Raw genomic sequence first — 22,064 nt, 5'->3', positions numbered from 1 at the left:
CTGTCTCTCAATAATAATAATACAGTGTGTGATCTCCTGTCACAGCCTGAGGAACAGACAGTGAGCCTGTCTCTCAATAATAATAATACAGTGTGTGATCTCCTGTCACAGCCTGAGGAACAGACAGTGAGCCTGTCTCTCAATAATAATAATACAGTGTGTTATCTCCTGTCACAGCCTGAGGAACAGACAGTGAGGCTGTCTCTCAATAATAATAATACAGTGTGTGATCTCCTGTCTCTTAATAATAATAATAATAATAATAATAATAATAATAATAATAATCGTATCTTTATCTTCAGACTGAATCTCTAGGTTGGGATCACTGTTAAAATATAGAAGACTAGCCAGAGGAGGGTTGGTTTGGATTTTTTTTTTAAATACGATTTTTTTTCTAACGGCTCCATCGTGAGAGACCCCACCCCACCCCACCCACCCGGGTGAAATCCACGCGAAGTGTCTGTCAGCATTTTGCCGCCTCGCCCCCACACGCCGATGTGGAGCTGAATAAAATCTTATTTCTGAACAGTAACGCCACGGGTCATTGAGGAGAGGGGAGAGGGCCGCGTGTGGCTGAGGCAGAAGTGCAGGAAGTGGACACGAGTGGGACCCTGAAAGTTCGCGGGTGGGGGCAGTGACGTCCTGAGTGAGTAGAGTATTTCGGTGTTTACTGATCACATTATTCACATCCCTGGCGCCCCGTCTGTGACCCAGTGGAACCTGAAGCGTCGCGGGTGGGGGGCCGTGACGTCCTGAGTGGGTACGGTATTGACTGAAGACGTTACTCGCGCCGCGCGGGAGGCGGGACAGGCGTGGGGAAACTCGTCCGCGCAGCGATCTGTCGTGGGCTGCCGTGGGAGGAGGAGGAGGAAGAGTGGGCGGGGATACCCGCTCGGTTCCGGGGTACGCCTCTCCGACGGGCCACACACTCACCCTCTGTTGGGGGGTCGGAGACGAGCCGCGGAGAAGGAGCTGCAGACCCACTGACGAACGTCGGAACCGCCGAACCGGGCCGGAACCCAGACTCTCAGCCTCAGAGCGCCAGCCGCCGGCGTCACGTGATGCGCTGGCGGGAAGTTTGTGGCCGCCGGCCTCGCGACTCGATTGTATGTTAGGGCGGGGGCGGGGCGTTTTGTCACTTCCGGGGCGGGGTTTTAGAGCCTCTCACCTCTGATTGGAGGAGGAGAAGGCTGTATACCACCAGTTCGAGAAATTAGTTTCACTGTTCTACTTTATTACAGATCACGTTAACAAGTCCAAGACAGAGAGAGAGGTTAACAGACACACTGACTGACTGCACACTCCAGTACATTAACACTGCACTGAGAGAGAGGGGCTCATACAGACACACTGACTGACTGGACACTCCAGTACATTAACACTGCACTGAGAGAGAGGGGTTCATACAGACACACTGACTGACTGGACACTCCAGTACATTAACACTGCACTGAGAGAGAGGGGTTCATACAGACACACTGACTGGACACTCCAGTACATTAACACTGCACTGAGAGAGAGGGGTTCATACAGACACACTGACTGACTGGACACTCCAGTACATTAACACTGCACTGAGAGAGAGGGGTTCATACAGACACACTGACTGACTGGACACTCCAGTACATTAACACTGCACTGAGAGAGGGGGGTTCATACAGACACACTGACTGACTGGACACTCCAGTACATTAAAACTGCACTGAGAGAGAGGGGTTCATACAGACACACTGACTGGACACTCCAGTACATTAACACTGCACTGAGAGAGAGGGGTTCATACAGACACACTGACTGACTGGACACTCCAGTACATTAACACTGCACTGAGAGAGAGGGGTTCATACAGACACACTGACTGGACACTCCAGCACATTAACACTGCACTGAGAGAGAGGGGTTCATACAGACACACTGACTGACTGGACACTCCAGTACATTAACACTGCACTGAGAGAGGGGTTCATACAGACACACTGACTGACTGGACACTCCAGTACATTAACACTGCACTGAGAGAGAGGGGTTCATACAGACACACTGACTGACTGGACACTCCAGTACATCAACACTGCACTGAGAGAGAGGGGTTCATACAGACACACTGACTGACTGGACACTCCAGTTCATTAACACTGCACTGAGAGAGAGGGGTTCATACAGACACACTGACTGACTGGACACTCCAGTACATTAACACTGCACTGAGAGAGAGGGGTTCATACAGACACACTGACTGACTGGACACTCCAGTACATTAACACTGCACTGAGAGAGAGGGGTTCATACAGACACACTGACTGACTGGACACTCCAGTACATTAACACTGCACTGAGAGAGAGGGGTTCATACAGACACACTGACTGACTGGACACTCCAGTACATTAACACTGCACTGAGAGAGAGGGGTTCATACAGACACACTGACTGACTGGACACTCCAGTACATTAACACTGCACTGAGAGAGAGGGGTTCATACAGACACACTGACTGACTGGACACTCCAGTACATTAACACTGCACTGAGAGAGAGGGGTCAATACAGACACACTGACTGACTGGACACTCCAGTACATTAACACTGCACTGAGAGAGAGGGGTTCATACAGACACACTGACTGACTGGACACTCCAGTACATTAACACTGCACTGAGAGAGAGGGGTTCATACAGACACACTGACTGACTGGACACTCCAGGACATTAACACTGCACTGAGAGAGAGGGGTTCATACAGACACACTGACTGGACACTCCAGTACATTAACACAGCACTGAGAGAGAGGGGTTCATACAGACACACTGACTGACTGGACACTCCAGTACATTAACACTGCACTGAGAGAGAGGGGTTCATACAGACACACTGACTGACTGGACACTCCAGTACATTAACACTGCACTGAGAGAGAGGGGTTCATACAGACACACTGACTGGACACTCCAGTACATTAACACTGCACTGAGAGAGAGGGGTTCATACAGACACACTGACTGGACACTCCAGTACATTAACACTGCCCTGAGAGAGAGGGGTTCATACAGACACACTGACTGGACACTCCAGTCCACTACAGTCGTGCATGCAGAAGTCATAATCACACGGTTTCTTCATTTGTAATGAATCGCAGTCTTCAGTCACTCAAAGCCACTAGTGGTTGCGTTTCGCGAAATGGGCGCCCCCCCGCGCGCACCTGCTTCATAAAAGAAGCTTTTTTTTGCCTTGAGGATTGGTGGGTGGTGAGGGAGGGGGGGGACGCGAGTTGAAAGGAATCCTTTGTGCGCCGAGGCAGTGAATCAGAGTGAGCGGCGATGCTCACCCGACTGTGCCCTGAGCGCCTTTGTGCGTCTCCTCCGCCATTCAGCGCCTTTTAAACAGAGCTCGAGCTGCGGAGCGCCTCGCGGGAGACCAGAGGAGGGGAGGGGGGCGGGGCGTGGTTAACGGGCTGTCAGTCATAGTCCGTCTGCAAATGGGAGCCGTGTTCGTGGGCGTGTAGCCCCGCCCCCGAATTGCCTCTTTTATGACACGCTCTCGGTGATCAGAGAGGCGCGCGGTCCCAGGTGACTTGTTGTGACTTAGACTTGTCTCTAAGCCGAGCATTATGAAACACATGAGAGAGTTCATAATAATTGTACAGGTCTGCCTGTGTCCAGGCTGTGGTCACTAAGCCTGTCCTCTCTGGACAGCCAGGTCTGTCTGTGTCCAGTTTCTGTTTCCAGGCTGTGGTCACTGAGCCTGTCCTCTCTGGACAGCCAGGTCTGTCTGTGTCCAGTTTCTATGGCCAGGCTGTGGTCACTGAGCCTGTCCTCTCTGGACAGACAGGTCTGCCCAAACATTTGCACATGCAACAATCACTATTTTTTTTCAATCTGTTAAACTCTGCAACAAATTAATAATTGCACATTAAAATGTGCAGAGATACAGTATGTCATGTTCAGTCTGCAGTGCACAGTTAGAGACTGTGAATATAAATAGATGAATGAGTATAAATACAGTCTGCAGTGTACAGTGAGAGACTGTGAATATAAATAGATGAATGAGTATAAATACAGTCCACAGTGTACAGTGAGAGACTGTGAATATAAATAGATGAATGAGTATAAATACAGTCCACAGTGTACAGTGAGAGACTGTGAGAATATAAATAGATGAATGAGTATAAATACAGTCCACAGTGTACAGTGAGAGACTGTGAATATAAATAGATGAATGAGTATAAATACAGTCCGCAGTGTACAGTGAGAGACTGTGAATATAAATAGATGAATGAGTATAAATACAGTCCGCAGTGTACAGTGAGAGACTGTGAATATAAATAGATGAATGAGTATAAATACAGTCCGCAGTGTACAGTGGGAGACTGTGAATATAAATAGATGAATGAGTATAAATACAGTCCGCAGTGTACAGTGAGAGACTGTGAATATAAATAGATGAATGAGTATAAATACAGTCTGCAGTGCACAGTGGGAGACTGTGAATATAAATAGATGAATGAGTATAAATACAGTCCGCAGTGTACAGTGAGAGACTGTGAATATAAATAGATGAATGAGTATAAATACAGTCCACAGTGTACAGTGAGAGACTGTGAATATAAATAGATGAATGAGTATAAATACAGTCTGCAGTGTACAGTGAGAGACTGTGAATATAAATAGATGAATGAGTATAAATACAGTCCGCAGTGTACAGTGAGAGTCTGTGAATATAAATAGATGAATGAGTATAAATACAGTCTGCAGTGTACAGTGAGAGACTGTGTGAATATAAATAGATGAATGAGTATAAATACAGTCCGCAGTGTACAGTGAGAGACTGTGAATATAAATAGATGAATGAGTATAAATACAGTCCGCAGTGTACAGTGAGAGACTGTGAATATAAATAGATGAATGAGTATAAATACAGTCCGCAGTGCACAGTGAGAGGCAGTGTGAATATAAATAGATGAATGAGTATAAATACAGTCCACAGTGTACAGTGAGAGACTGTGAATATAAATAGATGAATGAGTATAAATACAGTCCACAGTGTACAGTGAGAGACTGTGAATATAAATAGATGAATGAGTATAAATACAGTCCACAGTGTACAGTGAGAGACTGTGAATATAAATAGATGAATGAGTATAAATACAGTCCACAGTGTACAGTGGGAGACTGTGAATATAAATAGATGAATGAGTATAAATACAGTCCGCAGTGTACAGTGGGAGACTGTGAATATAAATAGATGAATGAGTATAAATACAGTCCGCAGTGCATAGTGAGAGACAGTGTGAATATAAATAGATGAATGAGTATAAATACAGTCCGCAGTGTACAGTGGGAGACTGTGAATATAAATAGATGAATGAGTATAAATACAGTCTGCAGTGTACAGTGAGAGACTGTGAATATAAATAGATGAATGAGTATAAATACAGTCCACAGTGTACAGTGAGAGGCAGTGTGAATATAAATAGATGAATGAGTATAAATACAGTCCGCAGTGCACAGTGGGAGACTGTGAATATAAATAGATGAATGAGTATAAATACAGTCCGCAGTGTACAGTGAGAGACTGTGAATATAAATAGATGAATGAGTATAAATACAGTCCACAGTGTACAGTGAGAGACTGTGAATATAAATAGATGAATGAGTATAAATACAGTCCACAGTGTACAGTGAGAGACTGTGAATATAAATAGATGAATGAGTATAAATACAGTCCGCAGTGTACAGTGAGAGACTGTGAATATAAATAGATGAATGAGTATAAATACAGTCCACAGTGTACAGTGAGAGACTGTGAATATAAATAGATGAATGAGTATAAATACAGTCCGCAGTGTACAGTGAGAGACTGTGACTATAAATAGATGAATGAGTATAAATACAGTCCACAGTGTACAGTGAGAGACTGTGACTATAAATAGATGAATGAGTATAAATACAGTCTGCAGTGCACAGTGGGAGACTGTGAATATAAATAGATGAATGAGTATAAATACAGTCTGCAGTGTACAGTGAGAGACTGTGAATATAAATAGATGAATGAGTTTAAATACAGTCTGCAGTGTACTGTCCAGTCCAGTCTCTCTCCTGTCCAGTCCCTGTCTCTCCCCTGTCCAGTTTCTCTCTTTTCCAGTCTCTGTCTCTCCCCAGTCCAGTCTCTCTATTGTCCAGTCGCTGTCTCTCCCCTGTCAAGTCTCTCTCTTGTCCAGTCTTGGGTTTTTAATCTCTCTACTGTCCAGTCTCCGTCTCCCCCCTGTCCAGTCCCTGTCTCTCCCCTGTCCAGTCTCTCTTTTGTCCAGTCCCTGTCTCTCCCCTGTCCAGTCCCTGTCTCTCTCCTTTCCTGTCCCTGTCTTTCCCCTGTCCAGTCTCTCTCTTGACCAGTCACTGTCTCTCCCCAGTCCAGTCTTTCTCCTGTCCAGCCATGTTGTCTTCCTGTCCAGTCGCTGTCTCTCCCCTTTCCAGTCTCTGTCTTGTCCAGTCCCTCTCTTGTCCAGTCTCCGTCTCTCCCCTGTCCAGTGTCTCTTGTCCAGTCTTTCTCTTGTCCAGTCTCCGTCTCTCCCCTGTCCACTCCCTGTGTGTGTGTGTTCAGGGCTGTCAGTGTCTGGCACAGCAATGGTCTCCCACACACAGACCCCACTTTCTCCGGCAGGTTTGTGGGGTGTCTGAGGACTGGCGCCCCGCTGTGTGTGAATCCTGGGGGACGTGCGGGGATTGATTAGTAACCCTTGTGTTTGATCACCTGGAGCTTGACTGCTGCTGTCAGGGAATTTGCTGGCAAAAGGATCTTCCAGGGATATCGGGGTACACACTCCCAGCTCTGGGGAAGCAACTGATTGTCAGGGTGACTCATACTGCTGGTTTGGGGCTGTACAGGTCACCCTGAAATCCTCTCTCTGTGCATGACTTTAGACTGGGGGACCCCAGCCCTGATCCTGGGGAGCCCCAGTCCAGCAGGATGAGTCACCCTGAAATCCTCACACTGTAATAATAATAATTGCCTACACTACTTTAGCGCCTTTCTGGACCCTCCACCTCCAGCGCTGTCCAGTACTGGGGATCCCCTCCACCCCCCCAGTGTGAGGATGCTCCAGTCCGCTCACACACTCCAGCTCTCAGTGGGGAGGAGAGCAGAGTGATGAGGCCAGTTCAGAGAGGGGGGTGATCAGGAGGCCATGACTGGTAAAGACCAGGGGGAGTCTGTCCAGGACACTGGGGTCACACCCCTCCTCTTTCTGAGAGACACCCTGGGGTCTTGACTGACCACAGAGAGGCAGGACCTCCGTTTCACGTCTCATCTGAAGGACGGCGCCTTGTTTATAGTCTAATTTATTTCACTGTTGCTGTGTTGTCTGTTAAGCTGTTGTTGCGCTGCAATTTCCCTCACGGGATCAATAAAGTATCTAGTGTCCCCCCTCACTGTCCTGGGGCGTTAGGACCCACACAGCCCGCAGGGTGAGCGCCCCCTGCTGGCCCCACTCACACCTCTCCCAGGTACTGGCCCGGCTCACCCTGAGCCCCAGTGGGCTGTGTGTGAGCTGCAGGGGGGTACGGCTGTGGGCTCCGTGTGCAAATGGGCAGACGATCCTGGTCTGTGAAATCCTGGAACCCGGGGCAGCAGGGAGGCTTGTGGGCAGAGGCGGGGTCGGGGCGACCACGCGTGGTTATAACACAGCCGGGTACTTCCCGATCGACGCGGGGGGGCGTGGGTCACAGCGCCGAGAGTCCCCGGCGGGGCCCGGGCCCTCTCTCTCCCGGGGGCAGTGAGTGAGGGAGGAGGGGGAGGAGGGAGATGGTGTCCCTCGCTATTTAGATGCAAATCCCCGCGCGGGAGAGAGAGAGAGAGGCGCGCCGTGAATAGGCTCGCGCAGCGCAGCCCCCCGACACGTGATTGTCTTCACTCTGCTCCCACGGTCTCGCCTCGTTCCGCTCCGACCCGCTGCGGCTCCGGTGAGCGCGGCTGTGGGGTGTTGTGTGTCGTGTTGTTGTTTTTACCCCGCGATCGAGCGTCGCCACGGAACACGCGTGAGTGTGTGCGTGCGGGGTTCTCCTTCTCCCTCCCTCTGCGTGCGCGTGTGGACAGACCGAGAGAGAGAGAGAGAGAAGAAAGTTTTTGTTTGTCCCGGGCGGCGGACCGAGCTCGGGAAGTGTGTGTGCGTGTACGTGCGTGTTTTCATGCGGTGATTCCCACGCGGAGGAGGAGGAGGAGGAGCAGGAGGCGTGCGCGTGGAAACCCGGCGACATGTCCCGGCGGAAACAGAGGCGCCCGCAGCAGCTCGTGAACGCGGCCCCGGGGGACACGCGAGTCACGGCCCACGGTGAGGATCCGACCGGACTCGCTCGGGTCCGCGGCGGGCAGTGGGCAGCGGTGTGGCCGAGTCCGTCTCTTACACAGACTCTGCGGGGGGGGGGGAGTTGGGCTTCCAGACTCGGCTCGTGATCGTCGTCGCGCGGTCGGGTTGGTGTGCGGACGCGCGTGGCGTGATCGAGCAGCCGCGGGTTGTTGTCCCGGGTGGAAAAGTTTGGGAAGGACCGCGGGCTGCGACTCTGCCCGTGTTACAGCTACAGCGGGGTCACACGCAGACCCCTGCATTCACACACCTGGTCAGTGAGTGTGTCGGGCTGGTATGATGGTCAGCTGGTCAGTCTGAGTGTGTCGGGCTTGTGTGATGGTCAGCTGGTCAGTCTGAGTGAGCCGAGCTGGTGTGATGGTCAGCTGGCCAGTCAGTGAGGGTGTTGGGCTGGTTTGATGGTCAGTTGGTCAGTCAGTGAGTGTGCTGAGCTGGTGTGATGGTCATTTGGCCAGTCTGAGTGTGTCGGGCTTGTGTGATGGTCAGCTGGTCAGTCAGTGAGTGTGTCGGGCTGGTGTGATGGTCAGTTGGTCAGTCTGAGTGTGTCGGGCTGGTGTGATGGTCAGCTGGTCAGTCAGTGAGTGTGTCGGGCTTGTGTGATGGTCAGCTGGTCAGTCTGAGTGTGTCGGGCTTGTGTGATGGTCAGCTGGTCAGTCTGAGTGTGTCGGGCTTGTGTGATGGTCAGCTGGTCAGTCAGTGAGTGTGCCGGGCTTGTGTGATGGTCAGCTGGTCAGTCTGAGTGTGTCGGGCTTGTGTGATGGTCAGCTGGTCAGTCAGTGAGTGTGTCGGGCTGGTGTGATGGTCAGCTGGTCAGTCAGTGAGTGTGTCGGGCTGGTGTGATGGTCAGTTGGTCAGTCAGTGAGGGTGTCGGGCTGGTGTGATGGTCAGTTGGTCAGTCAGTGAGTTTGTCGGGCTGGTGTGATGGTCAGCTGGTCAGTCTGAGTGTGTCGGGCTTGTGTGATGGTCAGCTGGTCAGTCAGTGAGGGTGTTGGGCTGGTTTGATGGTCAGTTGGTCAGTCTGAGTGTGTCGGGCTGGTGTGATGGTCAGCTGGTCAGTCTGAGTGTGTCCGGCTGGTGTGATGGTCAGCTGGTCAGTCAGTGAGTGTGTCGGGCTGGTGTGATGGTCAGCTGGTCAGTCAGTGAGTGTGTCGGGCTGGTGTGATGGTCAGCTGGTCAGTCAGTGAGTGTGCCGGGCTTGTGTGATGGTCAGTTGGTCAGTCTGAGTGTGCCGGGCTGGTGTGATGGTCAGCTGGTCAGTCAGTGAGTGTGTCGGGCTTGTGTGATGGTCAGCTGGTCATTCTGAGTGTACAGAGGTGGTGTGATGGTCAGCTGGTCAGTCTGAGTGTGTCGGGCTGGTGTGATGGTCAGCTGGTCAGTCAGTGAGTGTGTCGGGCTTGTGTGATGGTCAGCTGGTCAGTCTGAGTGTGTCGGGTTTGTGTGATGGTCAGCTGATCAGTGAGTGTGTCGGGCTGGTGTGATGGTCAGCTGGTCAGTCAGTGAGGGTGTTGGGCTTGTGTGATGGTCAGCTGGTCAGTCAGTGAGTGTGTCGGGCTTGTGTGATGGTCAGTTGGTCATTCAGTGAGTGTGTTGGGCTTGTGTGATGGTCAGTTGGTCAGTCAGTGAGTGTGTCGGGCTTGTGTGATGGTCAGTCAGTGAGTGTGTCGGGCTGGTGTGATGGTCAGCTGGTCAGTCAGTGAGTGTGTCGGGCTTGTGTGATGTCAGCTGGTCAGTCAGTGAGTGTGTCGGGCTGGTGTGATGGTCAGTCAGTGAGTGTGTCGGGCTTGTGTGATGGTCAGCTGGTCAGTCAGTGAGTGTGTCGGGCTTGTGTGATGGTCAGTTGGTCAGTCAGTGAGTGTGTCGGGCTTGTGTGATGGTCAGCTGGTCAGTCAGTGAGTGTGTTGGGCTGGTGTGATGGTCATTTGGCCAGTCTGAGTGTGTCGGGCTGTTGTGATGGTCAGCTGGTCAGTCAGTGAGGAAGCTGAGCTGGTGTGATGGTCAGCTGGTCAGTCAGTGAGGAAGCTGAGCTGGTGTGATGGTCAGTTGGTCAGTCTGAGTGTGCTGAGCTGGTGTGATGGTCAGTTGGTCAGTCAGTGAGGGTGTTGGGCTGGTTTGATGGTCAGTTGGTCAGTCAGAGTGTGTCGAGCTGGTGTGATGGTCAGTTAGTCAGTCTGAGTGTGTCGGGCCTGTGTGATGGTCATTTGGCCAGTCTGAGTGTACTGGGCTGGTGTGATGGTCAGCTGGTCAGTCAGTGAGTGTGCAGAGCTGGTGTGATGGTCAGCACTACACTACTAGTGTCAATGCTGCCCCTCTCCTCTCACACTGACCCTGAACTCACACACACTCACACCTGACTGTACTGTAGACACTACTAGTGTCACTGCTGTCTGTCCCTCTCCTCTCACACTCACCCTGAACTCACCAGCACACACACTGTCACACCTGACTGTACAGTAGACACTACTAGTGTCACTGCTGTCCCTCTCCTCTCACACTCACCCTGAACTCACCAGCACACACACACTGTCACACCTGACTGTACTGTAGACACTGCTAGTGTCACTGCTGTCCCTCTCCTCTCACACTCACCCTGAACTCACCAGCACACACACTTTAACACCTGAGTGTGCTGTAGACACTACTAGTGTCACTGCTGTCCCTCTCCTCTCACACTCACCCTGAACTTACCAGCACACACACACTGTCACACCTGACTGTACTGTAGACACTACTAGTGTCACTACTGTCCCTCTCCTCTCACACTGACCCTGAACTCACCAACACACACTGTCACACCTGACTGTACTGTAGACACTACTACTGTCACTGCTGTCCCTCTCCTCTCACACTCACCCTGAACTCACCAGCACACACACACTGTCACACCTGAGTGTGCTGTAGACACTACTTGTGTCACTGCTGTCCCTCTCCTCTCACACTCACCCTGAACTCACCAGCACACACACTTTAACACCTGAGTGTGCTGTAGACACTACTAGTGTCACTGCTGTCCCTCTCCTCTCACACTCACCCTGAACTCACCAGCACACACACACTGTCACACCTGACTGTACTGTAGACACTGCTAGTGTCACTGCTGTCCCTCTCCTCTCACACTCACCCTGAACTCACCAGCACACACACTTTAACACCTGAGTGTGCTGTAGACACTACTAGTGTCACTGCTGTCCCTCTCCTCCCACACTCACCCTGAACTCACCAGCACACACACACTGTCACACCTGACTGTACTGTAGACACTACTAGTGTCACTGCTGTCCCTCTCCTCTCACACTCACCCTGAACTCACCAGCACACACACTTTAACACCTGAGTGTGCTGTAGACACTACTAGTGTCACTGCTGTCCCTCTCCTCTCACACTGACCCTGAACTCACCAGCACACACACACACTGTCACACCTGACTGTACTGTAGACACTAGTAGAGTCACTGCTGTCCCTCTCCTCTCACACTCACCCTGAACTCACCAGCACACACACTGTCACACCTGACTGTACTGTAGACACTACTAGTGTCACTGCTGTCCTTCTCCTCTCACACTCACCCTGAACTCACCAGCACACACACTGTCACACCTGATTGTACTGTAGACACTGCTAGTGTCACTGCTGTCCCTCTCCTCTCACACTCACCCTGAACTCTCCAGCACACACACTGTCACACCTGACTGTGCTGGAGACACTACTAGTGTCACTGCTGTCCCTCTCCTCTCACACTCACCCTGAACTCACCAGCACACACTGTAGAAGCTTGAGAAGCAAGACCGTGTTAAAAAACTTGACAATAAAATGTTGGAGTGCTCTGCACGGACTGTGAGAGAAAACCTTTTGTATATTCCTGTGCTTTTTCAGGTGCCGTTTCAGTAAATTCTTGTGAAATCAATAAGTCCCAGATTCTGTGGGGGGCCAGGAGCAGATAAGGAGGGAGGGGGTGCAGAGAGGTTGTTGTTGCTCGTGTCCAGAAGAATGTGACCCTGCTGCTCACAGGTCAGCCCCATCAGCCAATCAGGAGTGCCGGACAGTGCCCCTGTCCTCAGCCTGCTGTGACCTTTCACCCCGAGGGCGGGGCGGCAAGGATGTTTGCAGAGATGAAAGGCGGCTGGAGGGTCAAGAGGGGTCGTGTGTTGCCGTGGCGATCTCCATTGTTCCTGCTGGGGGTTGCCTTAGGAGCGAAGTAATCTGTTCAGAGAGAGAGAGAGAGCTGAGGTGGTGTGTGTGTGTGTGCGCGAGAGTCTTTCCTTAGTGTCTGTGCACGAGTGTGTGTCTGTGTGAGAGCTGTGTGAAACTGGCTTTACCCTGGAGTGAATGTGCTTCTGTGTCCTGTCCAGGGTGTGTGTGTGTGTTTCCTGTTAGGGGCTGGTGTCCTGTCCAGTGTGTGTGTGTGTGTGTGTGTGTGTCCTGTTAGGGGCTGGTGTCCTGTCCAGTGTGTGTGTGTGTGTGTGTGTGTGTGTGTGTGTGTGTCCTGTGAGGGGCTGGTGTCCTGTCCAGGGTGTGTGTGTGTGTGTGTGTGTGTCCTGTGAGGGGCTGGTGTCCTGTCCAGGGTGTGTGTGTGTGTGTGTGTGTCCTGTGAGGGGCTGGTGTCCTATCCAGGGTGTGTGTGTGTGTGTGTGTGTGTGTGTGTGTGTCCTGTTAGGGGCTGGTGTCCTGTCCAGTGTGTGTGTGTGTGTGTGTGTGTGTGTGTGTGTGTGTCCTGTGAGGGGCTGGTGTCCTGTCCAGGGTGTGTGTGTGTGTGTGTGTGTGTCCTGTGATGGGCTGGTGTCCTGTCCAGGGTGTGTGTGTGTGTGTGTGTGTGTGTGTGTGTCCTGTGATGGGCTGGTGTCCTGTCCAGGGTGTGTGTGTGTGTGTGTGTGTGTGTGTGTGTGTGTGTGTGTTTACTGTGATGGGCTGGTGTCCTGTCCAGGGTGTGTGTGTGTGTGTGTGTGTGTGTTTACTGTGATGGGCTGGTGTCCTGTCCAGGGTGTGTGTGTGTGTGTGTGTGTGTGTGTGTGTGTGTTTACTGTGATGGGCTGGTGTCCTGTCCAGGGTGTGGGTGTGTGTGTGTGTGTGTGTGTTTACTGTGATGGGCTGGTGTCCTGTCCAGGGTGTGTGTGTGTGTGTGTGTCCTGTGAGGGGCTGGTGTCCTGTCCAGGGTGTGTGTGTGTGTGTCCTGTGATGGGCTGGTGTCCTGTCCAGGGTGTGTGTGTGTGTGTTTACTGTGATGGGCTGGTGTCCTGTCCAGGGTGTGTGTGTGTGTGTGTGTGTGTGTGTGTGTGTGTTTACTGTGATGGGCTGGTGTCCTGTCCAGGGTGTGTGTGTGTGTGTGTGTGTGTGTGTGTGTGTGTGTGTGTGTGTGTGTGTGTGTGTTTACTGTGATGGGCTGGTGTCCTGTCCAGGGTGTGGGTGTGTGTGTGTGTGTGTGTGTTTACTGTGATGGGCTGGTGTCCTGTCCAGGGTGTGTGTGTGTGTGTGTGTGTGTCCTGTGAGGGGCTGGTGTCCTGTCCAGGGTGTGTGTGTGTGTGTCCTGTGATGGGCTGGTGTCCTGTCCAGGGTGTGTGTGTGTGTGTGTCCTGTGATGGGCTGGTGTCCTGTCCAGGGTGTGTGTGTGTGTGTGTCTGTGTGTGTCCGTCCTGTGATGGGCTGGTGTCCTGTCCAGGGTGTGTGTGTGTGTGTGTGTGTGTTTACTGTGATGGGCTGGTGTCCTGTCCAGGGTGTGTGTGTGTGTGTGTGTGTGTGTGTTTACTGTGATGGGCTGGTGTCCTGTCCAGGGTGTGTGTGTGTGTGTGTGTGTGTGTGTGTGTGTGTGTGTGTGTGTGTGTGTGTGTTTACTGTGATGGGCTGGTGTCCTGTCCAGGGTGTGTGTGTGTGTGTGTGTGTGTGTGTGTCCTGTGAGGGGCTGGTGTCCTGTCCAGGGTGTGTGTGTGTGTGTCCTGTGATGGGCTGGTGTCCTGTCCAGGGTGTGTGTGTGTGTGTGTGTGTGTCTGTGTGTGTCCGTCCTGTGATGGGCTGGTGTCCTGTCCAGGGTGTGTGTGTGTGTGTCCTGTGAGGGGCCGGTGTCCTGTCCAGGGTGTGTGTGTGTGTGTGTGTGTGTGTGTGTGTGTGTGTGTGTCCTGTGATGGGCTGGTGTCCTGTCCAGGGTGTGTGTGTGTGTGTGTGTGTCCTGTGATGGGCTGGTGTCCTGTCCAGGGTGTGTGTGTGTGTGTGTGTGTGTGTGTGTGTGTGTGTCCTGTGATGGGCTGGTGTCCTGTCCAGGGTGTGTGTGTGTGTGTCCTGTGATGGGCTGGTGTCCTGTCCAGGGTGTGTGTGTGTGTGTCCTGTGAGGGGCCGGTGTCCTGTCCAGGGTGTGTGTGTGTGTGTGTGTGTGTGTGTGTGTGTGTGTGTGTGTGTGTGTCCTGTGATGGGCTGGTGTCCTGTCCAGGGTGTGTGTGTGTGTGTGTGTGTCCTGTGATGGGCTGGTGTCCTGTCCAGGGTGTGTGTGTGTGTGTGTGTGTGTGTGTGTGTGTGTCCGTCCTGTGATGGGCTGGTGTCCTGTCCAGGGTGTGTGTGTGTGTGTCCTGTGAGGGGCCGGTGTCCTGTCCAGGGTGTGTGTGTGTGTGTGTCCTGTGATGGGCTGGTGTCCTGTCCAGGGTGTGTGTGTGTGTCCTGTGATGGGCTGGTGTTCTGTCCAGGGTGTGTGTGTGTGTGTGTCCTGTGAGGGGCTGGTGTCCTGTCCAGGGTGTGTGTGTGTGTGTCCTGTGAGGGGCTGGTGTCCTGTCCAGGGTGTGTGTGTGTGTGTCCTGTGAGGGGCTGGTGTCCTGTCCAGGGTGTGTGTGTGTGTGTATGTCCTGTGAGGGGCTGGTGTCCTGTCCAGGGTGTGTGTGTGTGTGTGTGTGTGTGTGTGTGTGTGTGTGTGTGTGTGTGTGTCCTGTGAGGGGCTGGTGTCGGGTAGAGAGAGGTAGAGAGGGACACAGGGAGGTGAACGTGTCTGTAAGTGTCCAGTTATATGTCTGTACTGTGAGTGTTGTGTGTGCTTTGCTCGTGTCTGTAGTACTGTTCCCATGCGTGTGAAAGCATCAGAAAACCAGCTCTTGGCTAATCGGAGTGGTTTGGTTTCGTTGGGCTGATCCGAAGGGCTCTGTGACGAACGCTGTCGTGAGCTCTCCTCTCCCTGCCGAAACTGCGAAGAGTCGCCGGTCGTTTGTGCTCTCTCTCTCACGAATGTTTTAACTCCCCTGTCGATCAGACCGTCTGAATTCACCACCTCGTCTCCGTCTCTCTCTCTCTCAGATGACCAGACCACAGTGAAGTGGGACTGTCCTTCTCTCAGCGCGGACTCCGCCCAGACCACCTCTCTCACGCTCCCATTGGGCAGCCGAGACTGTCACTCACCAGGAAAGCCCCGCCCACAGCCCTCCCCCGGGCGTGGAAGCCCCTCCCTCTCCGGCACAGGACCCTCCTCTTTCCCCGGCAACCCCGCCTCCGCCGCAAGCCCCTCCCCGGCGGGCTCCGGCCCCGCCCCCCTGCAGGCCCGCGGCCGGGACATGGCCTCCCCGAAGATGGGGGTGTCCGCCACCTCCTCCTCCGCCCGGCCCAGCTCCCCCAGGCACCCGGGGAGCCCCAGCCCGACCCCGGAGGGGCTGCCCAGCCCCGTCACCCCGGCCCCCAGCCCCAGCCAGGGCCGGGCGCCCCTCAGCATCGCCATCATCCTGGAGGAGCTGCGGGTTCTGCAGCAGAGGCAGATCTACCAGATGCAGATGACGGAGGAGATCTGTAAGCAGGTGCTGCAGCTGGGGGGCGCCGAGAGCTGCTCCTCCTCTCCCCCGCCCTGCCTGCCCCAGCTGTGCCTGGAGGGGGGCGCCGCCGCCCCCCCCGGCCCCCTGCCGTCCCCTCACCCCTGCCCCTCGCCCCTGCTGGCCTGTTTCCCCTCCCTCCTGCCCTCCCTGCTGCCCCCCTCGCTCTCCAGCCACCCCAAGATCAAGCCCCCCCAGAGCCTGGCCCACATCCTGCGGCCCCTGAAGCCGCCGTACCCCGGGAACGCGCGCCAGGCCCCCCCCAACCCCTCCTCCTCCTCCTCCTCCCCCCCGCCTCCCCACCCCTCCTCCTCCTCCTCCTCCTCCTCTTCCTCCTCCTCCTCCTCCCCCTTCCCCCGCCCCGGGGGCGACCCCCTGCCCCTGCCCCTGCCCCTCGGCCTGGGCCTGGCCCAGCGCTTCCTGCAGGACCGGGCGGCCCAGGGCCTGGGCCTGGGGTACCCCGCGGAGCTCCCCGCGGACGAGGGCCGGGGCGCGGCGGCCAGCGGGGGGCGCCAGAGCCACGCCTGCCGGTTCTGCGGCAAGCGCTTCGGCAGCGACTCGGCCCTGCAGATCCACCTGCGCTCGCACACGGGCGAGCGGCCCTACCAGTGCGCCGTGTGCCTGAGCCGCTTCACCACCCGCGGGAACCTCAAGGTGCACTTCCTGCGGCACTGCGAGCGCGGCCCGCCCCCGCCCCCGCCCCCGCCCGCGCCGCCCCTGGGCCCCCACAACCAGCCGGGCCCCGCGCCGCGCCCCGACCCCGCCCTGCGGCGCAAGCGGAGGAGGCCGGACGAGCCCGAGCTGAAGGCTGGGGGCGAGGCGGTCGGCGGGGTCCCCCCCCCGCCACCCCCCGGCGCCGCGGCCCGCCCCCCGCCGCCGTCCTCTCTGCCCCTGCCCCCCAGCGTGGACCTGGCCCTGCTGTCCACCGCCCACTCCCTCCTGCAGCTCAACCGGGCCGCCGCCGCCGCCGCCGCCTCCTCCTCTTCCTCCTCCTCCTCCCTGGCCCTGCCTCTCCCTCCTTCCTCCTCCTCCTCCTCCTCCTCCACCGCCACCGCCACCGCCTCCGCGGCCCTGGAGGCCCCGCCCCCCGCCCTCTTCAGGGGCCAGGAGGGGGGCCGGGTCAAGCGCTTCGACGAGAACACCCCCCCGCCCTCGCTTCAGCCCCCCTACCCCGCCTCGCTGGCGCACCACCTGCCCAAGATCCTGTTCCCGCTGCCCCCGGCTCCCGCCGCCCCCGCCGCGGCGCCGCCGCCGCCCCCCCACCACCCGGGCCTGGCCCTGCTGCGGCCCCCCGGCCCGGGCCCCCACCTGCCGGGGCACCCCCACGCCCACCTGGTCTTCCCCTTCCCCGCCTTCCACAAGCCCCCCGCCTCCGAGACCTCCAAGCTGCAGCGCCTGGTGGAGAAGCTGGAGAGGGACCCCCCGGGGGGGGGCGGCGGCGCGGCGGCGGACGCCCCCCCCGGCCCGGCCGCCAACCAGTGCGCGGTGTGCCCGCGCGTGCTGAGCTGCCCGCGGGCCCTGCGCCTGCACCAGGCCGCCCACGCGGGCGAGCGCCCCTTCCCCTGCAAGCTGTGCGGGCGCTCCTTCTCCACCAGGGGGAGCCTGCGGGCCCACCAGGCCACGCACCGCGCCCGCCCGGCCGCCCGCGCCCAGAACTCCTGCCCGCTGTGCCAGCGCAAGTTCACCAACGCCCTGGTGCTGCAGCACCACGTGCGCATGCACCTGGGGGGCCAGCTGCCCCCCTCGCCCGACGCCGGCCCCCACCCCCCGGAGGGCCCGGGCCCCGCGCCCGATCCCGATCCGGCCGCCGGTGCCCCCCGGGCCCGGGCCGGCGCCGTCCCGAACCCGCCGGGCGGCGCCGAGGCCGATCCCACCGCTCACACCAGTGCGCCCGCGGATCCGCCTCTGCCCGGGCCTCTCGTCCCTCTCGGGGCCCCCCCGGGGGCTGGGGGCGCGGCCCCTAGCTCCCTCCTTTTCGCCGGCGGCCCCCCCGGGCCGTTCAGCCCCCATGCCCACCTTCCCGGGGCTGGGAACGGCACCCCTCCCTCTGGGCGGGTCTCCCCAGACCCCAGTGGCGCCGCCTGCCCTGACCCCAGCGCCGCCTGCTCTTCCAGTCCCGCCGGTAGCCGCCAGCCTACTCCCAGTCCCAGCCCCCCCTGTGGGCCGACTGGGGGCAGCAGTAGCTACCCCGCCCTCGGCCTCTTCGGCAGTCTGCTCAGGCCCGGCCCGAGCCCCGGCCCCAGTCACGCCAGCCTGGCCGCCGACCCCGGTCCGAGCCCCCCCCCCGCTCCCGGCCCCCCCGCCGCGGCCGCGCCCCAGCTCCCGCTCCCCCTGCCCGGCCCCCGCCTCCCCCCCGGCCCCCTCCCGAACCTCGGCTCCGGCCCTGTCGGGGCGCCCGAGGTGGCGACCTCCGACCCCGAGCCCGGCGGCGCGCCGCGGGACCCTCGGGGTCACCCTGGGGCAGCGCCCGCCGCAAGCCCCCGTCCCTGGGGCGACGTGCCCCACGCAGAGGGGTCTCGGGGCGCCGCCCACCCTGCCGCCCCGCCGCAGGAAGAGGCGCCAGGGGGGTCCGTCCCGCTGCAAGCCGGAACGGGAGAAGCGGCGGTTCTGGCGTCTGGGGGCTCGTCCGCCGCCGCCTCTGGGGAGGCCCCGCCCCCGCCCGGCCCCGCCCCCGCGCCGGGCCCCGCCCCCTCCGCCAGCGCGAGGTCCGGGGGGGCCCCGCCCCCGCCCCCGCCCGGCCCCGCCCCCCCGGGTCCTCACCGCTGCTCGGTGTGCAGAAGAGAGTTCCCCAGCAAGAACAGCCTCACGGTGAGCAGGGCCGCCACGGCGGGGGGGCTACCGGCCGATTCGGGAGGGGTGGGGGGCTCCACACGCATCGCCGGTGGAAGTGGCTCGCTTTGTAAGCCAAATGAGCGTCTTTCAAATCCCAGAACCCACATCGGTCCTCCCCCTGCGGAGGGGAGGGGTGCGAGGAGTCATGGGGACAGTCGGAGACAGGAGGTGTGTGTGGGTGTGGGTGTGTGTCTCCAGTAAGGGTCTGTACAGCTGTGTGTGTGTGTGTGTGGGTGTGTGATGGTGGGTGTGTGTGTCTCCAGTAAGGGTCTGTATAGGTGTGTGTTTGGGTGGGGGTGTGTGATGGTGGGGGTGTGGGTGTGTGTGGGTGTGGGTGTGTGTCTCCAGTAAGGGTCTGTACAGCTGTGTGTGTGTGTGTGGGTGTGTGATGGTGGGGGTGTGGGTGTCTCCAGTAAGGGTCTGTACAGGTGTGTGTTTGGGTGGGGGTGTGTGATGGTGTGGGTGGGGGTGTGGGTGTGTGTGGGTGTCTCCAGTAAGGGTCTGTACAGGTGTGTGGGTGTGGGTGGGTGTGTGTGTGTTGTGTGTGTCTCCAGTAAGGGTCTGTACAGGTGTGTGGGTGTGTGTGTGGGTGTGTGTTTGGGTGGGGGTGTGTGTCTCCAGTAAGGGTCTGTACAGGTGTGTGGGTGGGAGTGTGTGTGGGTGGGAGTGTGTGTGGGTGTGGGTGGGAGTGGGTGTTGGTGTGGGTGTGTGTGTCTCCAGTAAGGGTCTGTACAGGTGTGTGGGTGTGTTGTGTGTTGTGTGTTGTGTGTTGTGTGTTGTGTGTTGTGTGTTGTGTGTTGTGTGTTGTGTGTTGTGTGTTGTGTGTTGTGGGTGTGTGTGTCTCCAGTAAGGGTCTGTACAGGGGTGTGTTTGGGTGTGGGTGTGTGTGTGTTGTGGGTGTGTGTGTCTCCAGTGAGGGTCTGTACAGGTGTGTGGGTGGGTGTGTGTGTGTGTTTGGGTGTGGGTGTGTGTCTCCAGTAAGGGTCTGTACAGGGGTGGGTGTGGGTGTGTGTGTGTTGTGTGTGGGTGTGTGTGTCTCCAGTAAGGGTCTGTACAGGGGTGTGGGTGGGTGTGTGTGTGTGTTTGGGTGTGGGTGTGTGTCTCCAGTAAGGGTCTGTACAGGTGTGTGGGTGTGTGTGTCTCCAGTAAGGGTCTGTACAGGTGTGTGTTTGGGTGTGGGTGTGTGTGTGTTGTGGGTGTGTGTGTCTCCAGTGAGGGTCTGTACAGGTGTGTGGGTGGGTGTGTGTGTGTGTTTGGGTGTGGGTGTGTGTCTCCAGTAAGGGTCTGTACAGGGGTGGGTGTGGGTGTGTGTGTGTTGTGTGTGGGTGTGTGTGTCTCCAGTAAGGGTCTGTACAGGGGTGGGTGTGGGTGTGTGTGTGTTGTGTGTGGGTGTGTGTGTCTCCAGTAAGGGTCTGTACAGGTGTGTGGGTGGGTGTGTGTGTGTTTGGGTGGGGGTGTGTGTCTCCAGTAAGGGTCTGTACAGGTGTGTGGGTGTGTGTGTGTTTGGGTGGGAGTGTGTGTGGGTGTGGGTGGGAGTGGGTGTGGGTGTGGGTGTGTGTTGTGTGTGGGTGTGTGTGTCTCCAGTAAGGGTGTGTGTGTTTCTGGAGAGCCCAGCTCCCTCGTGTCTCCCTCGTGTCCATCTGACTGCCGGTACTGTTGTCTGCGCTGCTGTGGTTTAGTAGCACCTCCCCGCCTTTCAGTTGCTTAATTGATTGTTAATTACTTGATTGACGTTGCGCGTGTTCTCCGCCCCGCAGGGACACATGAGGATACATGCCCCGGCCCGGGGGGGGCGGCCCCTTCCCCCCGCAGACGCGCCCCCTCTTGCCCTGGCGCCGCCTGTCTCCGGGGGACCCATGAGCTTCTGGAACCAGTACAAGGCCTTCCTATCCAGCAGCCTGTCGCCCCGAGCCGAGGAGGAGGAGGAGGAGGAAGACGAGGAGGAGGAGGAAGGGGAGGAGCCTTCTCAGAGCTCGACCAGTGGGAGCCCAGCTCCCGGGGAGACCAGCCCGGGATTGGCTGAGTCGCCTGCCAAGCCCCTCCCCCTTGAGGATACTGCGATGGAGATTGGCTCACAGGAGGGAGGGGAGGGGCCTGAGACACTAAGGGAAACTGAGCCTTGAGCAGTTTTTGTCTGTGGGATTAGTCAGCTAGTTAGATATGTAGCTATTTAGTCAGTTAGGAAGCTAGCGAACGTCACTAATAGCAATCTAATCGGAAATACAGCTACACATCCCTGAGTAATACACACACACGACAAGACAGGAGACACAGTGAGAGGGAGAGGAGATTACAGAGAAGCCCCCAGTAATACACACACAACAGGACAGGAGACACAGTGAGAGAGACAAGATCACAGAGAAGCCCTCAGTAATAAACACACACGACAGGACAGGAGACACAGTGAGAGAGAGGAGATCACAGAGAAGCCCTCCGTAATAAACACACACATGACAGAACAGGAGACAGTGAGAGAGAGGAGATCACAGAGAAGCCCTCAGTAATACACACACAACAGGACAGGAGACACAGTGAGAGAGAGGAGATCACAGAGAAGCCCTCAGTAATACACACACACAACAGGACAGGAGACACAGTGAGAGAGAGGAGATCACAGAGAAGCCCTCAGTAATACACACACACAACAGGACAGGAGACACAGTGAGAGAGAGAGGAGATCACAGAAAAGCCCTCAGTAATAAACACACACATGACAGGACAGGAGACACAGTGAGAGAGAAATAGGTCTGTTTCCCCGAAGCAGTGCATTAACCGATTAATTAGTTGCCGTAGAAACCAGCTGGTCCTCAGCGGACCCCTCTCGTGGCCGGCGGGGGTCCGGATGTGAAGGCGACGGGGGTCCTCGGCCAGCTCTGGACCCCAGCGAGAGGGGCCGTGGAGCCGAGAGCAGTGGAGTTCCTAGTCCTAACCTCTAACGTCTCGTCTGGTTGTGTAGTTCTGCCGGGATGATGTTCCCGTTTTTTTGTTCTTTTTTTTAGATCTTGAGATGTCGGCTCCCGGATTGTGGATCTGGAGCTCTGTATCGGTGTTGTTGAGTGTTTGACTGTGTTCAGTGTTCAGTCAAAATTAATAATAAACAGTAACCACAACCACA

The 22,064-nt window shown here is 56.6% G+C and overlaps 2 protein-coding genes across 3 annotated transcripts in view; one reads left to right on the top strand and one right to left on the bottom strand.

The window, feature by feature from the left end:
- ccnb1ip1 (cyclin B1 interacting protein 1) overlaps positions 1-1,097 on the bottom strand; it is a 16,643-nt gene extending 15,546 nt beyond the window's left edge. The window contains exon 1 of the mRNA XM_088634244.1: positions 934-1,097. The gene's annotated coding sequence lies outside the window, so the exon portion shown is untranslated. The remainder of the gene's footprint in view (positions 1-933) is intronic.
- The window catches only part of LOC148660357 (uncharacterized), a 25,547-nt gene extending 3,483 nt beyond the window's left edge, over positions 1-22,064 (top strand). The window contains exons 2-4 of one of the 2 annotated variants that reach the window (XM_088634239.1): positions 530-646; positions 15,615-18,925; positions 20,707-22,064. In XM_088634239.1, the coding sequence (XP_088490365.1) occupies positions 15,869-18,925; positions 20,707-21,072 (3,423 nt within the window). In that variant the 5' untranslated portion in view covers positions 530-646; positions 15,615-15,868 and the 3' untranslated portion in view covers positions 21,073-22,064. Of the gene's footprint in view, positions 1-529; positions 647-8,033; positions 8,321-15,614; positions 18,926-20,706 lie in introns of those variants that run through there. The other variant, XM_088634238.1, reaches the window with a different exon arrangement.

Source organism: Lepisosteus platostomus, chromosome 6, assembly GCF_059453375.1.
Source record: "Lepisosteus platostomus isolate fLepPlt1 chromosome 6, fLepPlt1.hap1, whole genome shotgun sequence".
In the NCBI taxonomy this organism is placed as follows: domain Eukaryota; kingdom Metazoa; phylum Chordata; class Actinopteri; order Semionotiformes; family Lepisosteidae; genus Lepisosteus; species Lepisosteus platostomus.
Note: the sequence above shows the minus strand (reverse complement) of the source record. Positions and strands in the feature narration are given on the sequence as shown.